Genomic DNA, 20,148 nt, shown 5'->3' on the forward strand with positions numbered 1-20,148 from the left:
TCCACAGCCCCGTCACCCCCGGCTCTGACTGTACCCCCTCCATAGCCCCGTCACCCCAGCTCTGACTGTACCCTCTCCCTGTCCCCGTCACCCCCGCCTCTGACTGTACCCTCTCCATAGCCCCGTCACCCCCAGCTCTGACTGTACCCTCTCCCTGTCCCCGTCACCCGGCTCTGACTGTACCCTCTCCCTGTCCCCGTCACCCCCAGCTCTGACTGTACCCTCTCCATAGACCATCACCCCCGGCTCTGACTGTACCCTCTCCCTGTCCCCGTCACCCCCAGCTCTGACTGTACCCTCTCCACAGCCCCGTCACCCCCAACTCTTACTGTACCCTCTCCCGTCCCCGTCACCCCCAGCTCTGACTGTACCCTCTCCATCTCCCCGTCACCCCCAGCTCTGACTGTACCCTCTCCACAGCCCCGTCACCCCCGGCTCTGACTGTACCCTCTCCCTGTCCCTGTCACCCCCAGCTCTGACTGTACCCTCTCCACAGCCCCGTCACCCCCAGTTCTGACTGTACCCCCTCCATAGCCCCGTCACCCCCAGCTCTGGCTGTACCCTCTCCATCTCCCCGTCACCCCCAGCTCTGACTGTACCCTCTCCCTGTCCCCGTCACCCCCAGCTCTGACTGTACCCTCTCCCTGTCCCCATCACCCCCAGCTCTGACTGTACCCTCTCCCTGTCCCCGTCACCCCCAGCTCTGACTGTACCCTCTCCCTGTCCCCATCACCCCCAGCTCTGACTGTACCCTCTCCACAGCCCCGTCACCCCCGGCTCTGACTGTACCCTCTCCCTGTCTCCGTCACCCCAAGCTCTGACTGTACCCTCTCCACAGCCCCGTCACCCCCGGCTCTGACTGTACCCGCTCCCTGTCCCCATCACCCCCAGCTCTGACTGTACCCTCTCCCTGCCTCCGTCACCCCCAGCTCTGACTGTACCCTCTCCACAGCCCCAGCACCCCCGGCTCTGACTGTACCCTCTCCATGTTCCCGTCACCCCCAGCTCTGACTGTACCCTCTCCCTGTCCCCATCACCCCCAGCTCTGACTGTACCCTCTCCCTGTCCCCGTCACCCCCAGCTCTGACTGTACCCTCTCCACAGCCCCAGCACCCCCGGCTCTGACTGTACCTTCTCCATGTTCCCGTCACCCCCAGCTCTGACTGAACCCTCTCCATGTTCCCATCACCCCCGGCTCTGACTGTACCCTCTTCATATCCCCGTCACCCCCGGCTCTGACTGTACCCCCTCCACAGCCCCGTCACCCCCGGCTCTGACTGTACCCTCTCCCTGTCCCCGTCACCCCCAGCTCTGACTGTACCCTCTCCCTGTCCCCGTCACCCCCAGCTCTGACTGTACCCTCTCCCTGTCTCCGTCACCCCCGGCTCTGACTGTACCCTCTCCCTGTCCCCGTCACCCCCAGCTCTGACTGTACCCTCTCCCTGTCTCCGTCACCCCCGGCTCTGACTGTACCCTCTCCCTGTCCCCGTCACCCCCAGCTCTGACTGTACCCTCTCCCTGTCCCCATCACCCCCAGCTCTGACTGTACCCTCTCCCTGTCCCCGTCACCCCCAGCTCTGACTGTACCCTCTCCATGTTCCCGTCACCCCCAGCTCTGACTGTACCCTCTCCATGTTCCCGTCACCCCCAGCTCTGACTGTACCCTCTCCATGTTCCCGTCACCCCCAGGTCTGACTGTAACCTCTCCCTGTCCCCAACACCCCCAGCTCTGACTGTACCCTCTCCCTGTCTCCGTCACCCCCAGCTCTGACTGTACCCTCTCCCTGTCTCCGTCACCCCCAGCTCTGACTGTACCCTCTCCATGTTCCCGTCTCCCCCGACTCCGACTGTACCCGCTCCGTGCTCTGGCCCTTACGTGATTTGGCCTTGCTGGTGCCATGTTTTCAGTTTCGGAGTGTGGACTCGATCCCATCCCTGGGTGGACGCTCGGGGGCAGTGATAGGAAGTTGAACCCTGAAGGCTTCTTGACATTTGCTGCTGCAGTGGGAGACGAGGGTGGTAAGATACTGGGATCGGGTGGGTTACTGTCAGCATCGGGCTGAGGGTTTCTCCGCACAAACCCAATCTCCACTGATCCCTCGGGCCTGAAACACATACATGAAGATGCACACTTAATAATAAACATTTCAATGTTGGATCTGGCATGTCTTGCAGAGATCGTCGCCCAGTACTTTCCTGGGGCGGAGAAACTACGATATCTTCTTCGCAGCCTTCAACACATCATCAATGAAGATGAACATCTTGCCAAGGTCATCCCCACACCCCCACTACTTGCCTTCAAACAACCGCGCAACCTCAAACAAACCATTGTTTGCAGCAAATTACCCAGCCTTCAGAACAGCGACCACGTCACCACACAACCCTGCCAGGGTAATCTCTGCAAGACATGCCAGATCATCGACATGGATACCACCATTACACGTGAGAACACCACCCACCAGGTACGCGGCACATACTTGTGCGACTCGACCAATGTAGTCTACCTCTTACGCTGCAGGAAAGGATGTCCCGAAGCGTGGTACATTGGCGAGACCATGCAGACACTGCGACAACGAATGAACGGGCATCGTGCAACAATCACCAGGCAGGAATGCTCCCTTCCAGTCGGGAACACTTCAGCAGTCAAGGGCATTCAGCCTCTGATCTCCGGGTAAGCGTTCTCCAAGGCGGTCTTCAGGACACGCGACAACGCAGAATTGCCGAGCAAAAACTTATAGCTAAGTTCCGCACGCATGAGTGCGGCTTCAACAGGGATCTTGGATTCATGTCGCATTACATCCACCCCCCACCATCTGGCCTGGACTTGCAAAATCCTACCAACTGTTCTGGCGTGAGACAATTCACACCTCTTTAACCTGTGATTATCCCTCTCCCTGGATCTGTAATGATTTGATTACCTGCAAATGCTCGCATTCCAAGCATTGTCCAGCATCTCTGACTTTGTCTATATAAATGTTTCTGGAACATACCTCTCCATTCACCTGAGGAAGGAGCTGCGCTCCGAAAGCTCGTGTTTGAAACAAACCTATTGGACCTGGTGTTGTCAGACTTCTTACTGAGGGGATATGACATTGTGGCATTGACGGAAACATGGCCCAGGCCAGAGGGACTGGATACTTAACATCCCGGGTTATCAGGGTTTTAGTAGGGACAGGGTGGTACTCTCGCTCAGAGATAGTATCAGACCTCTTGGACGAGATGCAGTTCCTGAATCTGAATCTTGATTGGGATAGTGGTAAATTTGGCCAGTTGGATAACGAACTGGCTAACCGACAGAAGACAGAGAGTTGTGGTGGATGGCAAATATTCAGCCTGGAGCCCAGTTACCAGTGGCATACCGCAGGGATCAGTTCTGGGTCCTCTGCTGTTTGTGATTTTCATTAATGACTTGGATGAGGGAGTTGAAGGGTGGGTCAGTAAATTTACGGACGATACGAAGATTGGTGGAGTTGTGGATAGTGAGGAGGGCTGTTGTCGGCTGCAAAGAGACATAGATAGGATGCAGAGCTGGGCTGAGAAGTGGCAGATGGAGTTTAACCCTGAAAAGTGTGAGGTTGTCCATTTTGGAAGGACAAATATGAATGCGGAATACAGGGTTAACGGTAGGGTTCTTGGCAATGTGGAGGAGCAGAGAGATCTTGGGGTCTATGGTCATAGATCTTTGAAAGTTGCCACTCAGGTGGATAGAGCTGTGAAGAAGGCCTATGGTGTGCTAGCGTTCATTAGCAGAGGGATTGAATTTAAAAGCCGTGAGGTGATGATGCAGCTGTACAAAACCTTGGTAAAGCCACATTTGGAGTACTGTGTGCAGTTCTGGTCGCCTCATTTTAGGAAGGATGTGGAAGCTTTGGAAAAGGTGCAAAGGAGATTTACCAGGATGTTGCCTGGAATGGAGAGTAAGTCTTACGAGGAAAGGTTGAGGGTGCTAGGCCTTTTCTCATTAGAACGGAGAAGGATGAGGGGCGACTTGATAGAGGTTTATAAGATGATTAGGGGAATAGATAGAGTAGACAGTCAGAGACTTTTTCCCCAGGTGGAACAAACCATTACAAGGGGACATAAATTTAAGGTGAATGGTGGAAGATATAGGGGGGGTGTCAGAGGTAGGTTCTTTACCCAGAGAGTAGTGGGGGCATGGAATGCACTGCCTGTGGAAGTAGTTGAGTCGGAAACATTAGGGACCTTCAAGCAGCTAATGGATAGGTACATGGATTAGGGTAGAATGATGGGGTGTAGAATGATGGGGTGTAGAGTAATTTGTTGTAAATCTAGGACAAAAGTTCGGCACAACATCATGGGCTGAAGGGCCTGTTCTGTGTACGGGGGTGGGTACAGGAGGATTAAGGGGTGGGTATGGGATGGGTAGGGGGGAGTATGGAGGTGGGTACGGGGGGAGTACCGGGGTTATAGGTGAACAGGACTAGGTGAACAGGACAGGGAGGTATATCAGCACTGAGCAATGGGCCGAATGGCCTGTTTCAGTGGTGTAGCCTATGTAACTCGATTTAAACAGTTCAATGGTAACATATGGAATTTAACCGGATAAGTGTGAGGTGATGCACTTGGGAAGGACAAACAAGACAAGGGAATACATGATAAAAGGCAGGAAGCACCAAGGATCAGAGGGGCCTTGGTGTGCATGTACACCCACCCCTTAAGGCAGCACAGCAGGTGGGTACAGTGGTTACGAAGGCAGATGGTATACTTAAATTTATTCGCCGAGGCATAGCGCTTAAGAGCAGCGAGGTTGTGCTGGAACTGTATAAAATGTTGGTTAGGCCACAGCTAGAGTATTGTGTTCAGTTCTGGAATCCACAATATAGGAGGGATGTGATAGCCACTGGAAAGGGGGCAGAGGGCATTTACCAGGATGTTGCCTGGGCCGGAGAGTTTTAGCTACGGATTTGATAGACTGGGATTGTCTTCCCTGGAGCAGAGGAGACTGAGGGGAGGGGCATAATTGAGATGTATAAAATGATGTGGGGCACAGATAGAAGCGACAGGAAGAAACTTTTTCCTTTGGTGAAGGGATCAATGACCAGGGGGGCAGAGATTTAAGGTGGCGGCAGGAGGTTTAGAGGGGATGTGAGGGGAAACCTTTTCACCCAGAGGGTGGTGGGAGTCAGGAACTCGCTGCTTGAAAGGGTGGTGGAGGCAGAGACCCTCAGAACATTTCAGAAGTATTTCTGTAATAATCCACGGGAGGCAGGAGTCCCGTCACCACTCCAATATTTATTGCCAATAACTATAGAGCAGCTCCAACAGTGCTGCTACCATTCCAGTCAACTTAAGATTGGCTCACAAAGCCTACACAGGTGCTTATAAGGGCCCCCCCAATGAGCTATCATTGAGGGATCACATACTCCAATTGGCCAACCAATAATGCGAATTGGAGGTCATTACAATTCAGATGTACAGTTGTGATCCCAGGGTATACAAGGCTATGGACAAAGTGCTGGGAAATGGGATTTGAATAGTTAGATGGTTGTTTTTGACCGACGGTGTTGTGATGGGTCGAATGGGCATTTTAGCGCTGTTGACCCCGATGACTCTCTCTGCCATGCCAGTCCTGAATGCCTGTGCCCCCTGTCAAACTATAGGACTCACCTCAGTTTCAACCTGGTCATAATGCTCCTGGCCTCTTCCTGTGTAACCGCAATCATGGATTCCTTGTTTATGGACACCAGCTGGTCCCCGGGTTGCAATCTTCCATCCTGTGGGTAACAGAAACATCATATTATGGGATGTGGAGTGAGAGGATCTGCAGTCCTGACTGAAGGCCCTCTGTGCTAAGGCAGGACACCACTGAGTTACGGGGACTCCTCCCACAATCCCTTTCATGTATAAATCCCATTCCCAAATCGAGGAAATTATCCTGTGATATGTTCCCTGTCTCTGGCATTGATAAAGTGCAGCAAATTGCTACGGGACAGATGATAATAATAATAATAATCGCTTATTGTCACAAATAGGCTTCAATGAAGTTACTGTGAAAAGCCCCTAGTTGCCACATTCCGGCGCCTGTTCGGGGAGGCTGGTACGGGAGTGCGTGTTGCAGCAGCTGACGGCAGTGAGCAGATACTGGGGTCAGAGAGGATTTGGGGGGCTGTGAGCAGATACATCATAATAATAATCTTTATTGTCACAAGTAGGCTTACATTCACACTGCAATGAGGTTACTGTGAAAATCCCCAAGTCGCCACATTCCGGCACCTGATTGGGTCACTGAGGGAGAATTCCGAATGTCCAGGGGACAGAGTGGGTACCGGGGGGCTGTGAGCAGATACAGGGGTCAGAGTGGGTACCGGGGGGCTGTGAGCAGATACAGGGGTCAGAGTGGGTATTGGAGACAATGAGCAGATACAGGGGTCGGAGTGGGTATTGGAGACAGTGAGCAGATACAGGGGTCGGAGTGGGTACCGGGGGGCTGTGAGCAGATACAGGGGTCGGAGTGGGTACCGGGGGGCTGTGAGCAGATACAGGGGTCGGAGTGGGTACCGGGGGGCTGTGAGCGGATACAGGGGTCGGAGTGGGTGCCGGGGGGCTGTGAGCAGATACAGGGGTCGGAGTGGGTCCCGGGGGGCTGTGAGCAGATACAGGGGTCGGAGTGGGTACCGGGGGGCTGTGAGCAGATACAGGGGTCGGAGTGGGTACCGGGGGGCTTTGAGCAGATACAGGGGTCGGAGAGGGTACCGGGGGGCTGTGAGCAGATACAGGGGTCAGAGTGGGTATTGGAGACAATGAGCAGATACAGGGGTCAGAGTGGGTATTGGAGACAATGAGCAGATACAGGGGCCGGAGTGGGTCCCGGGGAGCTGTGAGCAGATACAGGGGTCGGAGTGGGTACCGGGGGGCTGTGAGCAGATACAGGGGTCGGAGTGGGTACCGGGGGGCTGTGAGCAGATACAGGGGCCGGAGAGGGTCCCGGGGGGCTGTGAGCAGATACAGGGGTCAGAGTGGGTACCGGGGGGCTGCGAGCAGATACAGGGGTCGGAGTGGGTACCGGGGGGCTGTGAGCAGATACAGGGTCCGGAGTGGGTACCGGGGGGCTGTGAGCAGATACAGGGGTCGGAGTGGGTACCGGGGGGCTTTGAGCAGATACAGGGGTCGGAGTGGGTACCGGGGGGCTGTGAGCAGATACAGGGTCCGGAGTGGGTACCGGGGGGCTGTGAGCAGATACAGGGGCCGGAGTGGGTACCGGGGGGCTGTGAGCAGATACAGGGGTCGGAGTGGGTATTGGGGGGCTGTGAGCAGATACAGGGGTCGGAGTGGGTACCGGGGGGCTGTGAGCAGATACAGGGGTCGGAGTGGGTACCGGGGGGCTGTGAGCAGATACAGGGGTCAGAGTGGGTACCGGGGGGCTGTGAGCAGATACAGGGGTCGGAGTGGGTACCGGGCGGCTGTGAGCAGATACAGGGGTCGGAGTGGGTCCGGGGGGCTGTGAGCAGATACAGGGGTCGGAGTGGGTACCGGGGGGCTGTGAGCAGATACAGGGGTCGGAGTGGGTACCGGGGGGCTGTGAGCAGATACAGGGGCCGGAGTGGGTACCGGGGGGCTGTGAGCAGATACAGGGGTCGGAGTGGGTCCCGGGGGGCTGTGAGCAGATACAGGGGTCGGAGTGGGTACCGGGGGGCTGTGAGCAGATACAGGGGCCGGAGTGGGTACCGGGGGGCTGTGAGCAGATACAGGGGTCGGAGTGGGTACCGGGGGGCTGAGCAGATACAGGGGTCGGAGTGGGTATTGGAGACTGTGAGCAGATACAGGGGTCGGAGTGGGTACCGGGGGGCTGAGCAGATACAGGGGTCGGAGTGGGTACCGGGGGGCTGTGAGCAGATACAGGGGTCGGAGTGGGTACCGGGGGGCTGAGCAGATACAGGGGTCGGAGTGGGTACCGGGGGGCTGAGCAGATACAGGGGTCAGAGTGGGTACCGGGGGGCTGTGAGCAGATACAGGGGTCGGAGTGGGTACCGGGGGACAGTGAGCAGATACAGGGGTCGGAGAGGTTACCGGGGGGCTGTGAGCAGATACAGGGGTCAGAGTGGGTACCGGGGGGCTGTGAGCAGATACAGGGGTCGGAGTGGGTACCGGGGGGCTGTGAGCAGATACAGGGGTCGGAGTGGGTACCGGGGGGGCTGTGAGCAGGTACAGGGGTCGGAGTGGGTATTGGAGACAATGAGCAGATACAGGGGTCGGAGTGGGTACCGGGGGGGCTGTGAGCAGGTGCAGGGGTCGGAGTGGGTATTGGAGACAGTGAGCAGATACAGGGGTCGGAGTGGGTACCGGGGGGCTGTGAGCAGATACAGGGGTCGGAGAGGGTCCCGGGGGGCTGTGAGCAGATACAGGGGTCGGAGTGGGTACCGGGGGGCTGTGAGCAGATACAGGGGTCGGAGTGGGTACCGGGGGGCTGTGAGCAGATACAGGGGTCGGAGAGGGTATTAGAACAAAGAACAAAGAACAAAGAAAATTACAGCACAGGAACAGGCCCTTCGGCCCTCCCAGCCTGCACCGATCCAGATCCTTTATCTAAACCTGTCGCCTATTTTCCAAGGATCTACTTCCCTCTGTTCCCCGCCCGTTCATATATCTGTCCAGATGCATCTTAAATGATGCTATCGTGCCCGCCTCTACCACCTCCGCTGGCAGACATTTTCTTTCCAGTATTTATCTCCTAATGTTGATGATGAAATGAAATGAAAATGAAATGAAAATGAAAATCGTTTATTGTCACGAGTAGACTTCAACGAAGTTACTGTGAAAAGCCCCTAGTCGCCACATTCCGGCGCCTGTCCGGGGAGGCTGGTACAGGAATCGAACCGTGTTGCTGGCCTGCTTGGTCTGTTTAAAAGCCAGCGATTTAGCCCAGTGAGCTAAACCAGCCCCTGACTATTCCGTGTGAAGGTTTTGCCCAACTCTATATACCCCCCACATTATCAAAGTGCAGCATCTACGCTCCGAGATTCAATGGTGTGGCGGGGGTTGGTTGGGTGTTAGTCACCATGACACTCGCTTTGTGCATGTGGCTTTTGGATATTTTTAATACAGATCATTCGGAAAACCGTGCGGGATCAGATTGAGGTAGCAGTTTCACAGAAACGATCCCAGTGGCATTGTGCAGAATTGGCTCCATAAACACCTCAGTATGTACCTGCCAAGGTTAATGTACTATATCTGCTTGTTTTCTCTCAATGTCTCTTTCTCTCTCCTACACAAAGTTTCCCTCCTGTTTGCCCTTGCCACCTTGTCCCTGCCACCTTGCCCCTGCCACCTTGCCCCTGTCACCTTGTCCTTGCCACCTTGCCCCTGCCACCTTGTCCCTGCCACCTTGCCCCTGCCACCTTGTCCCTGCCACCTTACCCCTGTCACCTTGTCCTTGCCACCTTGCCCCTGCCACCTTGTCCCTGCCACCTTGCCCCTGCCACCTTGCCCCTGCCACCTTGCCCTTGCCACCTTGCCCCTGCCATATTGCCCTTGCCACCTTGCCCCTGCCACCTTGCCCCTGCTCACCCTCATCGTGTCGCGCTCCATGGCCAGAGACCCACCCTTTAATTTCTCAGCCAAGGAGACAATCTAGGCGCGTGACTGTTTGCAGGCAGGGTACTAGAGGTCAGACTGCCTTACAGCCAAGGCCGTGTCCACCCGTGGCCAATCTCCACAGACGAGAGGGAGGTCAATGGTCAGAGTTCATGCGGTGCCTGGCTGACCTTCCCTCTCACTAGCCTGGGGCAGGGTAGGGAGAGCGGTTATAATTCACCAACTGTAGACACAGTTCTCAAAGTAATTATTAACCCGAATGATCCGCAGGTAAGGTTTTGATGAAATAACCCTGCAGTACAGCAGCAACAGTCAGGCTGGGGTAAGACGCCTATTCTCATTCAATTGTCCACAGTTACTGCTGGAGATATGGAAGTGAAATGTTGCAGGGTGGAGGAATATAGGATTCGGACAAATTTAAATCCATGTCACTTTGGCTCTAAATGTCTGGATTTTCCGAAAGATAGGCAGAGTTTCTTGACATCCTCAGGGTTTATCAAGGTGGTTCGCAGCTAATACAAGCCCAGACCAGACCCCAACAGTGGCTAGAATTCTGACAGAAACACCAACATTTTACTTTCATTTTGTAAGACTGTGGGGAAAGGATACTCACTCCAGGAGTGATTACACAAAGAAATAGGGATATGGTAAATTCAAACACACTTTGTTCCTGACAGAGTATTAAAATAGCTTTAACATCGCACAAGAAAATACTTACAATTACCCCTTAAGCAATGCTAATCGATACAGTGACAGAATATCCCTTAACTGCTATCTTTATTCCCACTCAAACAACGAAGCCATCTTGGGTCCCAATCCACTTTTAAATACAGTTAGAACTCAGGAATGCTTTGTGTCTGGAGATGTGTTAGTTACTCCACTTTGAGAAAGAGATCTTTTGATAATGCTTAAAGAAAGAGACCTAACACCCTGTCAGAATAATCTTTGGCTGAGGAAGAGTTAGGAGGGGAGTTGGAAGTTGGACTATGGGAGAAGGCCCTGAGGACAGTCAATGCATCCTCGTTGTGTGCCAGGCTCAGCCTGATCCAGTTCAAGGTGGTCCATGGGGCTCACATGACTGTGGCCCGGATGAGTAGGTTTTTTGAGGAGGTGGAGGATTTACATAGAATTTACAGTGCAGAAGGAGGCCATTCAGCCCATCGAGTCTGCACCGGCTCCTTGGAAAGAACACCCTACCCAAGGTCAACACCTCCACCCTATCCCCATAACCCAGTAACCCCACCCAACACTAAGGGCAATTCTGGACACTAAGGGCAATTTATCATGGCCAATCCACCTAACCTGCACATCTTTGGACTGTGGGAGGAAACCGGAGCACCCGGAGGAAACCCACGCACACACGGGGAGGATGTGCAGACTCCACACAGACTCCCAAGCCAGAATCGAACCTGGGACCCTGGAGCTGTGAAGCGATTGTGCTAACCACAATGCTACCGTGCTGCCCAAGATGTGGGATAGATGTGGGTGGTGCGGGGGCGGTCCAGCGAACCATGTACATATGTTTTGGGCTTGTCCGAGGCTGGAAGGGAGGGTGACTCCAAGTCCAGAGGTGGCAATATTTGGATTGGCGGAATATCTGGGAGCCGGGGAGGGGGGAAGCCGACGTTTTGGCCTTTGCCTCCCTGGTTGCCTGGAGACGGATTTTGCTGGGATGGAGGGACTCGGAGCCTCCAAAGTCGGGGGTGTGGGTCAGTGACATGGGAGGGTTTCTCAGGCTGGAGAAGATTAAGTTCGCCTTAATGGGTTCAATACAGGGGTTTACTCGGGGGTGGCAGCCGTTCATCGTTCTTCAAGGGGAATTGACCGTCAGCGGGAGGGGGGGGGAGGCATGGAAGTGAAGAATAAGGGCAGGGAATCTAATGTATGGGTCGCTAGGGTTTAAGGTTGGGGGAGCTGGGTATGTTATTGTGGGTTATTTGCATGTGTTGGATTTCTTTGTTGTTTAAAATGTTAGAATTATAAATGCCGCAATAAAATATTTTCTAAATAAAAAGAATAATCTCTGGCTGTATTTCTTCAGAAACCTTCTCAGCTCCAGCCAAAAACTAACCCTGAAAACCTCAACACCTGACTGCTTCCAACCCCTGGCTCCTCCCACTAACTGCATCATCTCACTCAACTAAACACAATGGCTGGGATTCTCCGAAATCCCGGCCAAGTGTTGACACCGGTGTAAATACCAGAGTGGTGCACACCAGCATCAACGGGCCTCCTGACCCAGCGATTCAGTGGCCCACACGGAGCCAGCACGGTGGCAGAGTGCTGCGCGCTGCTCCGGTGCTGAAAGGCAGCACTGCACTGCCAGCGTGGGTCCGTGCCGGCCATGCACACGACAGCCGTCTCCATGCCGGCCATGCACACGACAGCCGTCTCCGGGCCGGCCATGCACACGACAGCCGTCTCCGTGCCGGCCATGCACACGACAGCCGTCTCCACGCCGGCCATGCACACGACAGCCGTCTCCACGCCGGCCATGCACACGACAGCCGTCTCCGGGCCGGCCATGCACACGACAGCCGTCTCCGGGCCGGCCATGCACACGACAGCCGTCTCCGGGCCGGCCATGCACACGACAGCCGTCTCCGTGCCGGCCATGCACACGACAGCCGTCTCCACGCCGGCCATGCACACGACAGCCGTCTCCGGGCCGGCCATGCACACGACAGCCGTCTCCGGGCCGGCCATGCACACGACAGCCGTCTCCGTGCCGGCCATGCACACGACAGCCGTCTCCACGCCGGCCATGCACACGACAGCCGTCTCCACGCCGGCCATGCACACGACAGCCGTCTCCACGCCGGCCATGCACACGACAGCCGTCTCCGTGCCGGCCATGCACACGACAGCCGTCTCCACGCCGGCCATGCACACGACAGCCGTCTCCGTGCCGGCCATGCACACGACAGCCGTCTCCACGCCGGCCATGCACACGACAGCCGTCTCCGTGCCGGCCATGCACACGACAGCCGTCTCCACGCCGGCCATGCACACGACAGCCGTCTCCACGCCGGCCATGCACACGACAGCCGTCTCCGTGCCGGCCATGCACGTGGCGGCCGTTTCCACGCCGGAGCCGAGCACCATGGCGGAGCTCTACAGCAGGCCCGCACGGTCGCAGGTAGGGCGGGTCGCTACCAGATTGTGGGCGCCCGCCGATCAATAGCCCCCGATCACGGGCCTGGATGCCGTGGAGGCCCCCCCTGGGGTCTGATCCCCCCGCAGCCCCCCCTCCTCCTCCCACCAGGACAGCCACCGCGGCCACGGGTCCGAGCTCCTGCCGGGTGGTACCAGTTTGGAATCACGCCGGTGGGACTCAGCGGAACTCGGTGGGAATTCGGCCGGTTGACCATTGCGAATCGCAGCGGGAGCCTCTTTCTGCAGCCCCCGACCGGCGCCGCATCAATCACGTGGGCGTGATGGGCGGCAATTCTCTGGTCACCGGCATGGCGGGAATTTCCCACGTCACCGGCGATTCTCCAACCCGACGCCAGCTCGGAGAATCCCGGTCAATGTCTCTAATTAACTACTGCCCAGTTCATGAGCCCAAACTTTTACAATGCTTTAATCGCACCTCTGGCTCCAAAAAACCTAGCTGTCTTGAAAAATCAGGATTCTTTTGAAACACTACCATAGTGTACACACACTAACCCAGGAGATTAACCCTTACTGCAACAAATACATTTAATAGAATATATCTGAAATTGCTACATTCATCACACAGTCACTGAGGTGTGTGTGTGCTCATGGGGGCTGTAGATATTGATGTGTCAACCTGCTCTACACTCTGCTCTGTAATGTAGGAAACGCAGCAGCCCTTTTCCACAAAGCAAGATCCCATATCTGATCGTGCGATCATGATCAGATCATCTGTTTTAGAGAGGTTATCTGAGGAACAAATATTGCCCAGGACATTGGGAGCGAACATCGGGGTTTTTTAAAAGCGGTCACAAGCACCTCGGGCAGAAGGAGCCTCTGTCCAATATCTCATCCCCAATAAACTGCAGCTCCGGCAGTACAGTGCTCCCTCAGTACCGCACCGGGGGAGAATCTTACAGACTAGACCAAGGCTGATAGATAATCCGCATTCCACCCCCCCCCCCCCCCCCACCCACTCCACTCTCAGCAACAATAGCTCCAGATAGTGAGATCGTTCCGCCCTGGTTAAGGAAGTGGAGCAGGGAATAAGTATTGAGAGGAGCCTGTGAATGGACCACTCAAACAGGATTCTGGGGCCTCAGCCAGTGTTGGGGACTCACACTCTGTATTCCAGCAAGAGGCAGAAATGGATTCTAATGGCACTGCAGGCTGCAGCAGGGTAGCACTGCCCCCCAGTGTTTACACCAAGTAACAACATTGTGAACCAAACAAACTACACATGCTTCAAAACACCAAGAGACAGAATGAAAGACTTGCATTTCTATTCAGCTTTCCACAACCTCAGGACATCCCAAAGTGCTTTGCAGTAATTGGGCACTTTTTAACGTGTAGTCAATATAAATTAGGCAATACATTTGTTCCCACCAAGCTCCCAGTAGGAGCATTAACAACAAACTTGCATTTAAATACAGGAAGGAAACGATAAACTGCAGAATTGTCCAAGTAATTGAGCGGCACGGTGGCACAGTGGTTAGCACTGCTGCCTCACAGTGTCAGCGTCCCAGGTTCCTGACAGCGAGGTTCACTTGTGCTTTTAAACGTTGTGGCTTTGAGGGAGAGAGAGGGGGTACGGACATCGCCATAGTTTGCTGACAGTTGTGTCGCTGGCCGAGGGTTCTGCCAGGGCCGGGGGGAGTAGCGGAGGGTGGCCAGGCGGTGGGCTGTGGGGTCGGGGTGGACGGGCACGGAACAGCATTGCCGCATCCGGCAAGGCAGCCGTGCAGCTGCGCATGTCGCTCACTGCCCACTGTGAGCTTAGTGCCCACAGCCGACCCATCAACGGGATGGGCGCGCTCCTGCCATCTTGTTGGCTGGGATGGTATGAGTGGGAGTACTGACCCTCTGACAGTGCAGCACTCCCTCAGTACTGACCCTCTGACAATGCAGCACTCCCTCAGTACTGACCCTCTGACAGTGCAGCATTCCCTCAGTACTGACCCTCTGACAGTGCGGCACTCCCTCAGTACTGACCCTCTGACAGTGCGGCGCTCCCTCAGTACTGACCCTCTGACAGTGCGGCACTCCCTCAGTACTGACCCTCTGACAGTGCGGCACTCCCTCAGTACTGACCCTCTGACAGTGCGGCACTCCCTCAGTACTGACCCTCTGACAGTGCGGCGCTCCCTCAGTACTGACCCTCTGACAGTGCAGCTTTCCCTCAGTACTGACCCTCTGACAGTGCGGCACTCCCTCAGTACTGACCCTCTGACAGTGCAGCACTCCCTCAGTACTGACCCTCTGACAGTGCAGCACTCCCTCAGTACTGACCCTCTGACAGTGCAGCACTCCCTCAGTACTGACCCTCTGACAGTGCAGCGCTCCCTCAGTACTGACCCTCTGACAGTGTAGCACTCCCTCAGTACTGACCCTCTGACAGTGCGGCACTCCCTCAGTACTGACCCTCTGACAGTGCAGCACTCCCTCAGTACTGACCCTCTGACAGTGCAGCACTCCCTCAGTACTGACCCTCTGACAGTGCAGCACTCCCTCAGTACTGACCCTCTGACAGTGCAGCACTCCCTCAGTACTGACCCTCTGACAGTGCAGCACTCCCTCAGTACTGACCCTCTGACAGTGCAGCACTCCCTCAGTACTGACCCTCTGACAGTGCGGCACTCCCTCAGTACTGACCCTCTGACAGTGCAGCACTCCCTCAGTACTGATCCTCTGACAGTGCGGCACTCCCTCAGTACTGACCCACTGACAGTGCGGCACTCCCTCTGAAATTGCTGATCTCCTCCAATCCTGGCCTCTTGTCGATTGTTATTGCTCCACCATTGGCGATTTTGCCTTCATTTGCCACAGCCCAAAGCTCTGGAAATCCCCTCTCAGCCTCTCTTTATTTAAGATACTCCTCACATCCAGGTTGTTAGTCACCTGCTCCATCCGTGCCTCACGGTGTCAGATTTTGTTTGATAACATCCTGTGAAGCATTTGGAGACGTGGGCAATTTTAAAGGCGCTTTATCAATGCAATGTGTTGTTGTTTGTTCTGAACATACTGGAAGATACCATTCGGTTTCCTACCTCAAGCTCAATTTAAATGCTGACCATCAATTAAAAATAAATATAAACAACCAAGTGGTCAGCCAATCCCTGTTCACCTAAATTCACCAAACTGACCTTCTCAGGCTGCATGTTTGCACGATCTTTGCTGAATAATGCTGCTCACACTGACCTTCTGGCAGTCACCTCCTGGTATCACATCCTGAACACACACCATTGGTCCCTCGGGCTTGTTGGTCCCACCCATGATGTTCAAGCCGAGACTCGTCACTTTGGGAATGGTAATCACCTGAATCGGAGAGTTGCTGAATGAAAAAGGGAAACGACACGGCAAGTCAGACGGCCTCTCAGTAACCAAGCTGGATCTTCACAAACATGGCTATTCCTGTGTCAACAGCGAGAGATACCCGCATTCCCTTTGCCCCCCATCCCAATGCCTTGTTTACCATTGCTCCACTAAATTAAGGCTAGTCGAAATTCTCCTACTGGGCTAATAATAAAAATAATCTTTTATGTCACATGTAAGCTTACATTAACACTGAGGGAGAATTCAGAACGGCCAATCCACCTAACCCGCACATCTTTGGACTGTGGGAGGAAACCGGACCACCCGGAGGAAACCCACGCAGACACGAGGACAACGTGCAGACTCCGCAGAGACAATAATAATAATAATCTCTAATTGTCACAAGTAGGCTTTAGTTAAGTTACTGTGAAAAGCCCCTAGTCGCCACATTCCGGCACCTGTTCGGGGAGGCCAGTACGGGAATTGAACCCGCGCTGCTGGCCTTGTTCTGCATTACAAGCCAGCTGTTTAGCCCACTGTGCTAAACCACCCCCTAACAGTGACCCATTCCGGGAATCGAACCTGGGACCCTGGCGCTGTGAAGCCATTGTGCTAACCACTGTGCTACCGTGCTGCTAGTAGATTTATCCACAGACCTGCACAGGACATTGATGAGGCTGCAGCTGAGCTACAGGTTTGGCCCTCTTGCTGAAGGAGCGATATACCTGCATTGGGAGCAATTCAGAGACAATTCACGAGGCTGACGCCTAAGCTGAATGGGTTGTCTGATGTGCCAATGGGTGAGGGAGGTCGAGCCATCAGGACTGCCTTGCCTTTCCAAGTGTGAGCGAAAGGTGCACCTGAATCACTCCTCGGGCAAACAGCACAGTACAATTTGCAGTGCCAACACAAAGTTACAAACAGAGTGAGATAGGAAGTCTGACCCTGACAGCCAGACCATCAGATTCCTGACAGGAGGTGGGAGTTAGATAGAACATAGAACAGTACAGCACAGAACAGGCCCTTCGGCCCTCGATGTTGTGTCGAGTATTGACTCTCCCGGATTAAGCTGCATCTTTCCAAATGGTCATAAATCCTATCCTTCAGGACCTTTTCCATTAACTTACCGACCAGTGAAGTAAGACTAACTGGCCTATAATTACGAGCGTCATTCCTATTCCCTTTCTTGAACAGAGGAACAACATTCGCCACTCTCCAGTCCTCTGGCACTATTCCCGTGGACAGTGAGGACCCAAAGATCGAAGCCAAAGGCTCTGCAATCTTGTCCCTTGCCTCCCAAAGAATCCTTGGATATATCCCATCTGGCCCAGGGGACTTGTCGACCCTCAGGTTTTTCAAAATTGCTAATACATCCTTCCTCAGAACATCTACCTCCTCCAGCCTACCCACCTGTATCACACTCTCATCCTCAAAAACATGGCCCCTCTCCTTGGTGAACACTGAAGAAAAGTATTCATTCAACGCCTCTCCTATTTCTTCTGACTCCATGTACAATATCCCACTACTGTCCTTGACCGGCCCTACCCTCACCCTGGTCATTCTTTTATTTATCACATAAGAGTAAAAAGCTTTGGGGTTTTCCTTGATCCGGCCCGCCAAGGACTTCTCATGCCCCCTCCTAGCTCTCCTAAGCCTTTTCTTTAGCTCATTACTTGCTACCTTGTAACCCTCAAGCGACCCAACTGAACCTTGTTTTCTCATCCTTACGTACTCTTTCTTTTTCCTCTTGACAAGACATTCAACCTCTTTTGTGAACCATGGTTCCCTCACACGGCCATTTCCTCCCTGCCTGACAGGGACATACCTATCAAGGACACGCAGTATTTGTTCCTTGAACAAGCTCCACTTTTCATTTGTGCCTTTCCCTGACAGTTTCTGTTCCCATCTTATGCTCCCTAATTCTTGCCTAATCGCATCATAATTACCCCTCCCCCCAATTATAAATCTTGCCCTGCCGTATGGCCCTCTCCCTCTCCATTGCAATAGTGAAAGACACCGAATTGTGGTCACTATCTCCAAAGTGCTCGCCCACAAACAAATCTAACACTTGGCCCGGTTCATTACCCAATACCAAATCCAATGTGACCCCCCTTTTGTCGGCCTATCCACATATTGTGTCAGGAAACCCTCCTGCACACACTGTACAAAAACTGCCCCATCCGAACTGTTTGACCTATAGATGTTCCAATGAATATTTGGAAAGTTAAAGTCACCCATGACAACTACCCTGAGACCTCCACACCTATCCATAATCTGTTTTGCAATTTCTTCCTCCACATCTCTATTACTATTTGGGGGCCTATAGAAAACTCCTAACAATGTGACCGTTCCTTTCCTATTTCTAACTTCAGCCCATATTACCTCAGTAGGCAGATCCCCCTCGAACTGCCTTTTTGCAGCCGTTAAACTATCCTTGATTAACAATGCTACTCCTCCACCTCTTTTACCACCTTCCCTACTCTTACTGAAACATCTATACCCCGGAACTTCCAAAAACAATTCCTGTCCCTGTTCTAAGGGCAGCACGGTAGCATTGTGGTTAGCACTGTGGCTTCACAGCTCCAGGGTCCCAAGTTTGATTCCGGCTTGGATCACTGTCTGTGCGGAGTCTGCACATCCTCCCCGTGTGTGCGTGGGTTTCCTCCGGGTGCTCCGGTTTCCTCCCACAGTCCAAAGATGTGCAGGTTAGGTGGATTGGCCATGATAAATTGCCCTTAGTGTCCAGAATTGCCCTTAGTGTTGGGTGGAGTTACTGGGTTATGGGGATAGGGTGGAGGTGTTGACCTTGGGTAGGGTGCTCTTTCCAAGAGCCGGTGCAGACTCGATGGGCCGAATGGCCTCCTTCTGCACTGTAAATTCTATGATCTATGATCTAACCATGTCTCCGTAATGGCCACAACATCGTAGTCCCAAGTACCACTCCACGCTCCAAGTTCACCTACCTTATTCCGGATGCTCCTTGCATTGAAGTAGACACACTTCAACCCACCTTTCTGTCTGGCGGTACACTCAGAGCCCGCTCAGTGCCGAGGAGATGATTACCTTGTAGTTGTTGCTGGAGAGGTGGTCGTGACAGCTCCGCTGTTGTTAGCGACAATATCCTTTGGGTTTAAGAGCTGTGGACTCAGAGAGCTGGTCGAAGATGTGGATGAAGTGCTCTCCAGATGTTTACCTGAGTACGACAGTGAGGATATCATTTAAAGGTTTTCTGCTTTGAAGGTTTATGTTTGAAGTTTTGTAAAGTGTTCTGTGCCTCACTGTAGCCTCACCACTCGTTGCCTTGGTTTGTAAATCTCTCTCACAATCTCATTTCATGCTCTGCCTGCAAACCCCTAAATCCCAACCCGCACACACCCCCTCCTCTGACTCTGTCCTGGATCAGCTTCCTCAGGCGCCATCAGCAGTAAAATTCCAGCCATCACGTCCCACACTCTGAATCTCTCTCCCTCAACCCTCTCCCCTTTCCCTCCTATCTTCAAAGTCTCCTTCAACCCCCTCCTTCACCTCCCTCTGACCCTTTCCACGTCCCGCTCAGAAAGCCCTCTCCCTATTCTCAGCACCCTCCAGATGTTTGCTACGTGAACACAATTGTTACTGTCAGTTCTGACTGAATGAAGCAAGAACTGGGAAAGTCACCCTGGGCTGCTCACTCATTCTTCATTATGTCAAACATAGAAAGGGATAAGATAATGTCACATTCATATCACCCATTTTATTCTAGAACAACCAGCTGAGGGGCACTGACAGACCTGGAACAGACAGCAACTGTCTTGCTGTTCTAGAACTTCGAATCACATTGATCTGTACAAGTTATGCGAAAGATAGTTATATTGTTCTAGAATAGCTTTGCTGCACATTATTACACTGATCTGGAACGGCCAGTTCCACTGTGCATTATAATACTGATCTCAAATAGCCTCCCATGTTGGAGAATATTAAATACAGCTAGAACAATATCCGATCCTGTGTGGCGGATTACATTGATCTAGAACAGACATTCTATTGTGTGATAGATGAAAAAGGTTCTAGAACATTAGAGTATACTAGAAGAAACTAGTAGTTCCTCCTACACAGTCTCAACCTTTTGTTGCTTCTACTGTTAGACAT

General features: G+C 53.6%; 1 protein-coding gene across 5 annotated transcripts in view; it reads right to left on the reverse strand.

The window, feature by feature from the left end:
• Positions 1-20,148, reverse strand: part of stxbp4 (syntaxin binding protein 4) — a 260,949-nt gene that overhangs the window by 163,471 nt on the left and 77,330 nt on the right. For all 5 annotated transcript variants that reach the window (XM_038777465.1, XM_038777464.1, XM_038777467.1 and 2 more), the window contains 4 exons: positions 19,084-19,213; positions 15,907-16,039; positions 5,629-5,735; positions 1,877-2,105 (listed from right to left, as the gene is read on the reverse strand). In XM_038777465.1, coding sequence (XP_038633393.1) covers positions 1,877-2,105; positions 5,629-5,735; positions 15,907-16,039; positions 19,084-19,213 — 599 coding nt within the window. The remainder of the gene's footprint in view (positions 1-1,876; positions 2,106-5,628; positions 5,736-15,906; positions 16,040-19,083; positions 19,214-20,148) is intronic.

Source organism: Scyliorhinus canicula, chromosome 18, assembly GCF_902713615.1.
Source record: "Scyliorhinus canicula chromosome 18, sScyCan1.1, whole genome shotgun sequence".
Classification (NCBI taxonomy): domain Eukaryota; kingdom Metazoa; phylum Chordata; class Chondrichthyes; order Carcharhiniformes; family Scyliorhinidae; genus Scyliorhinus; species Scyliorhinus canicula.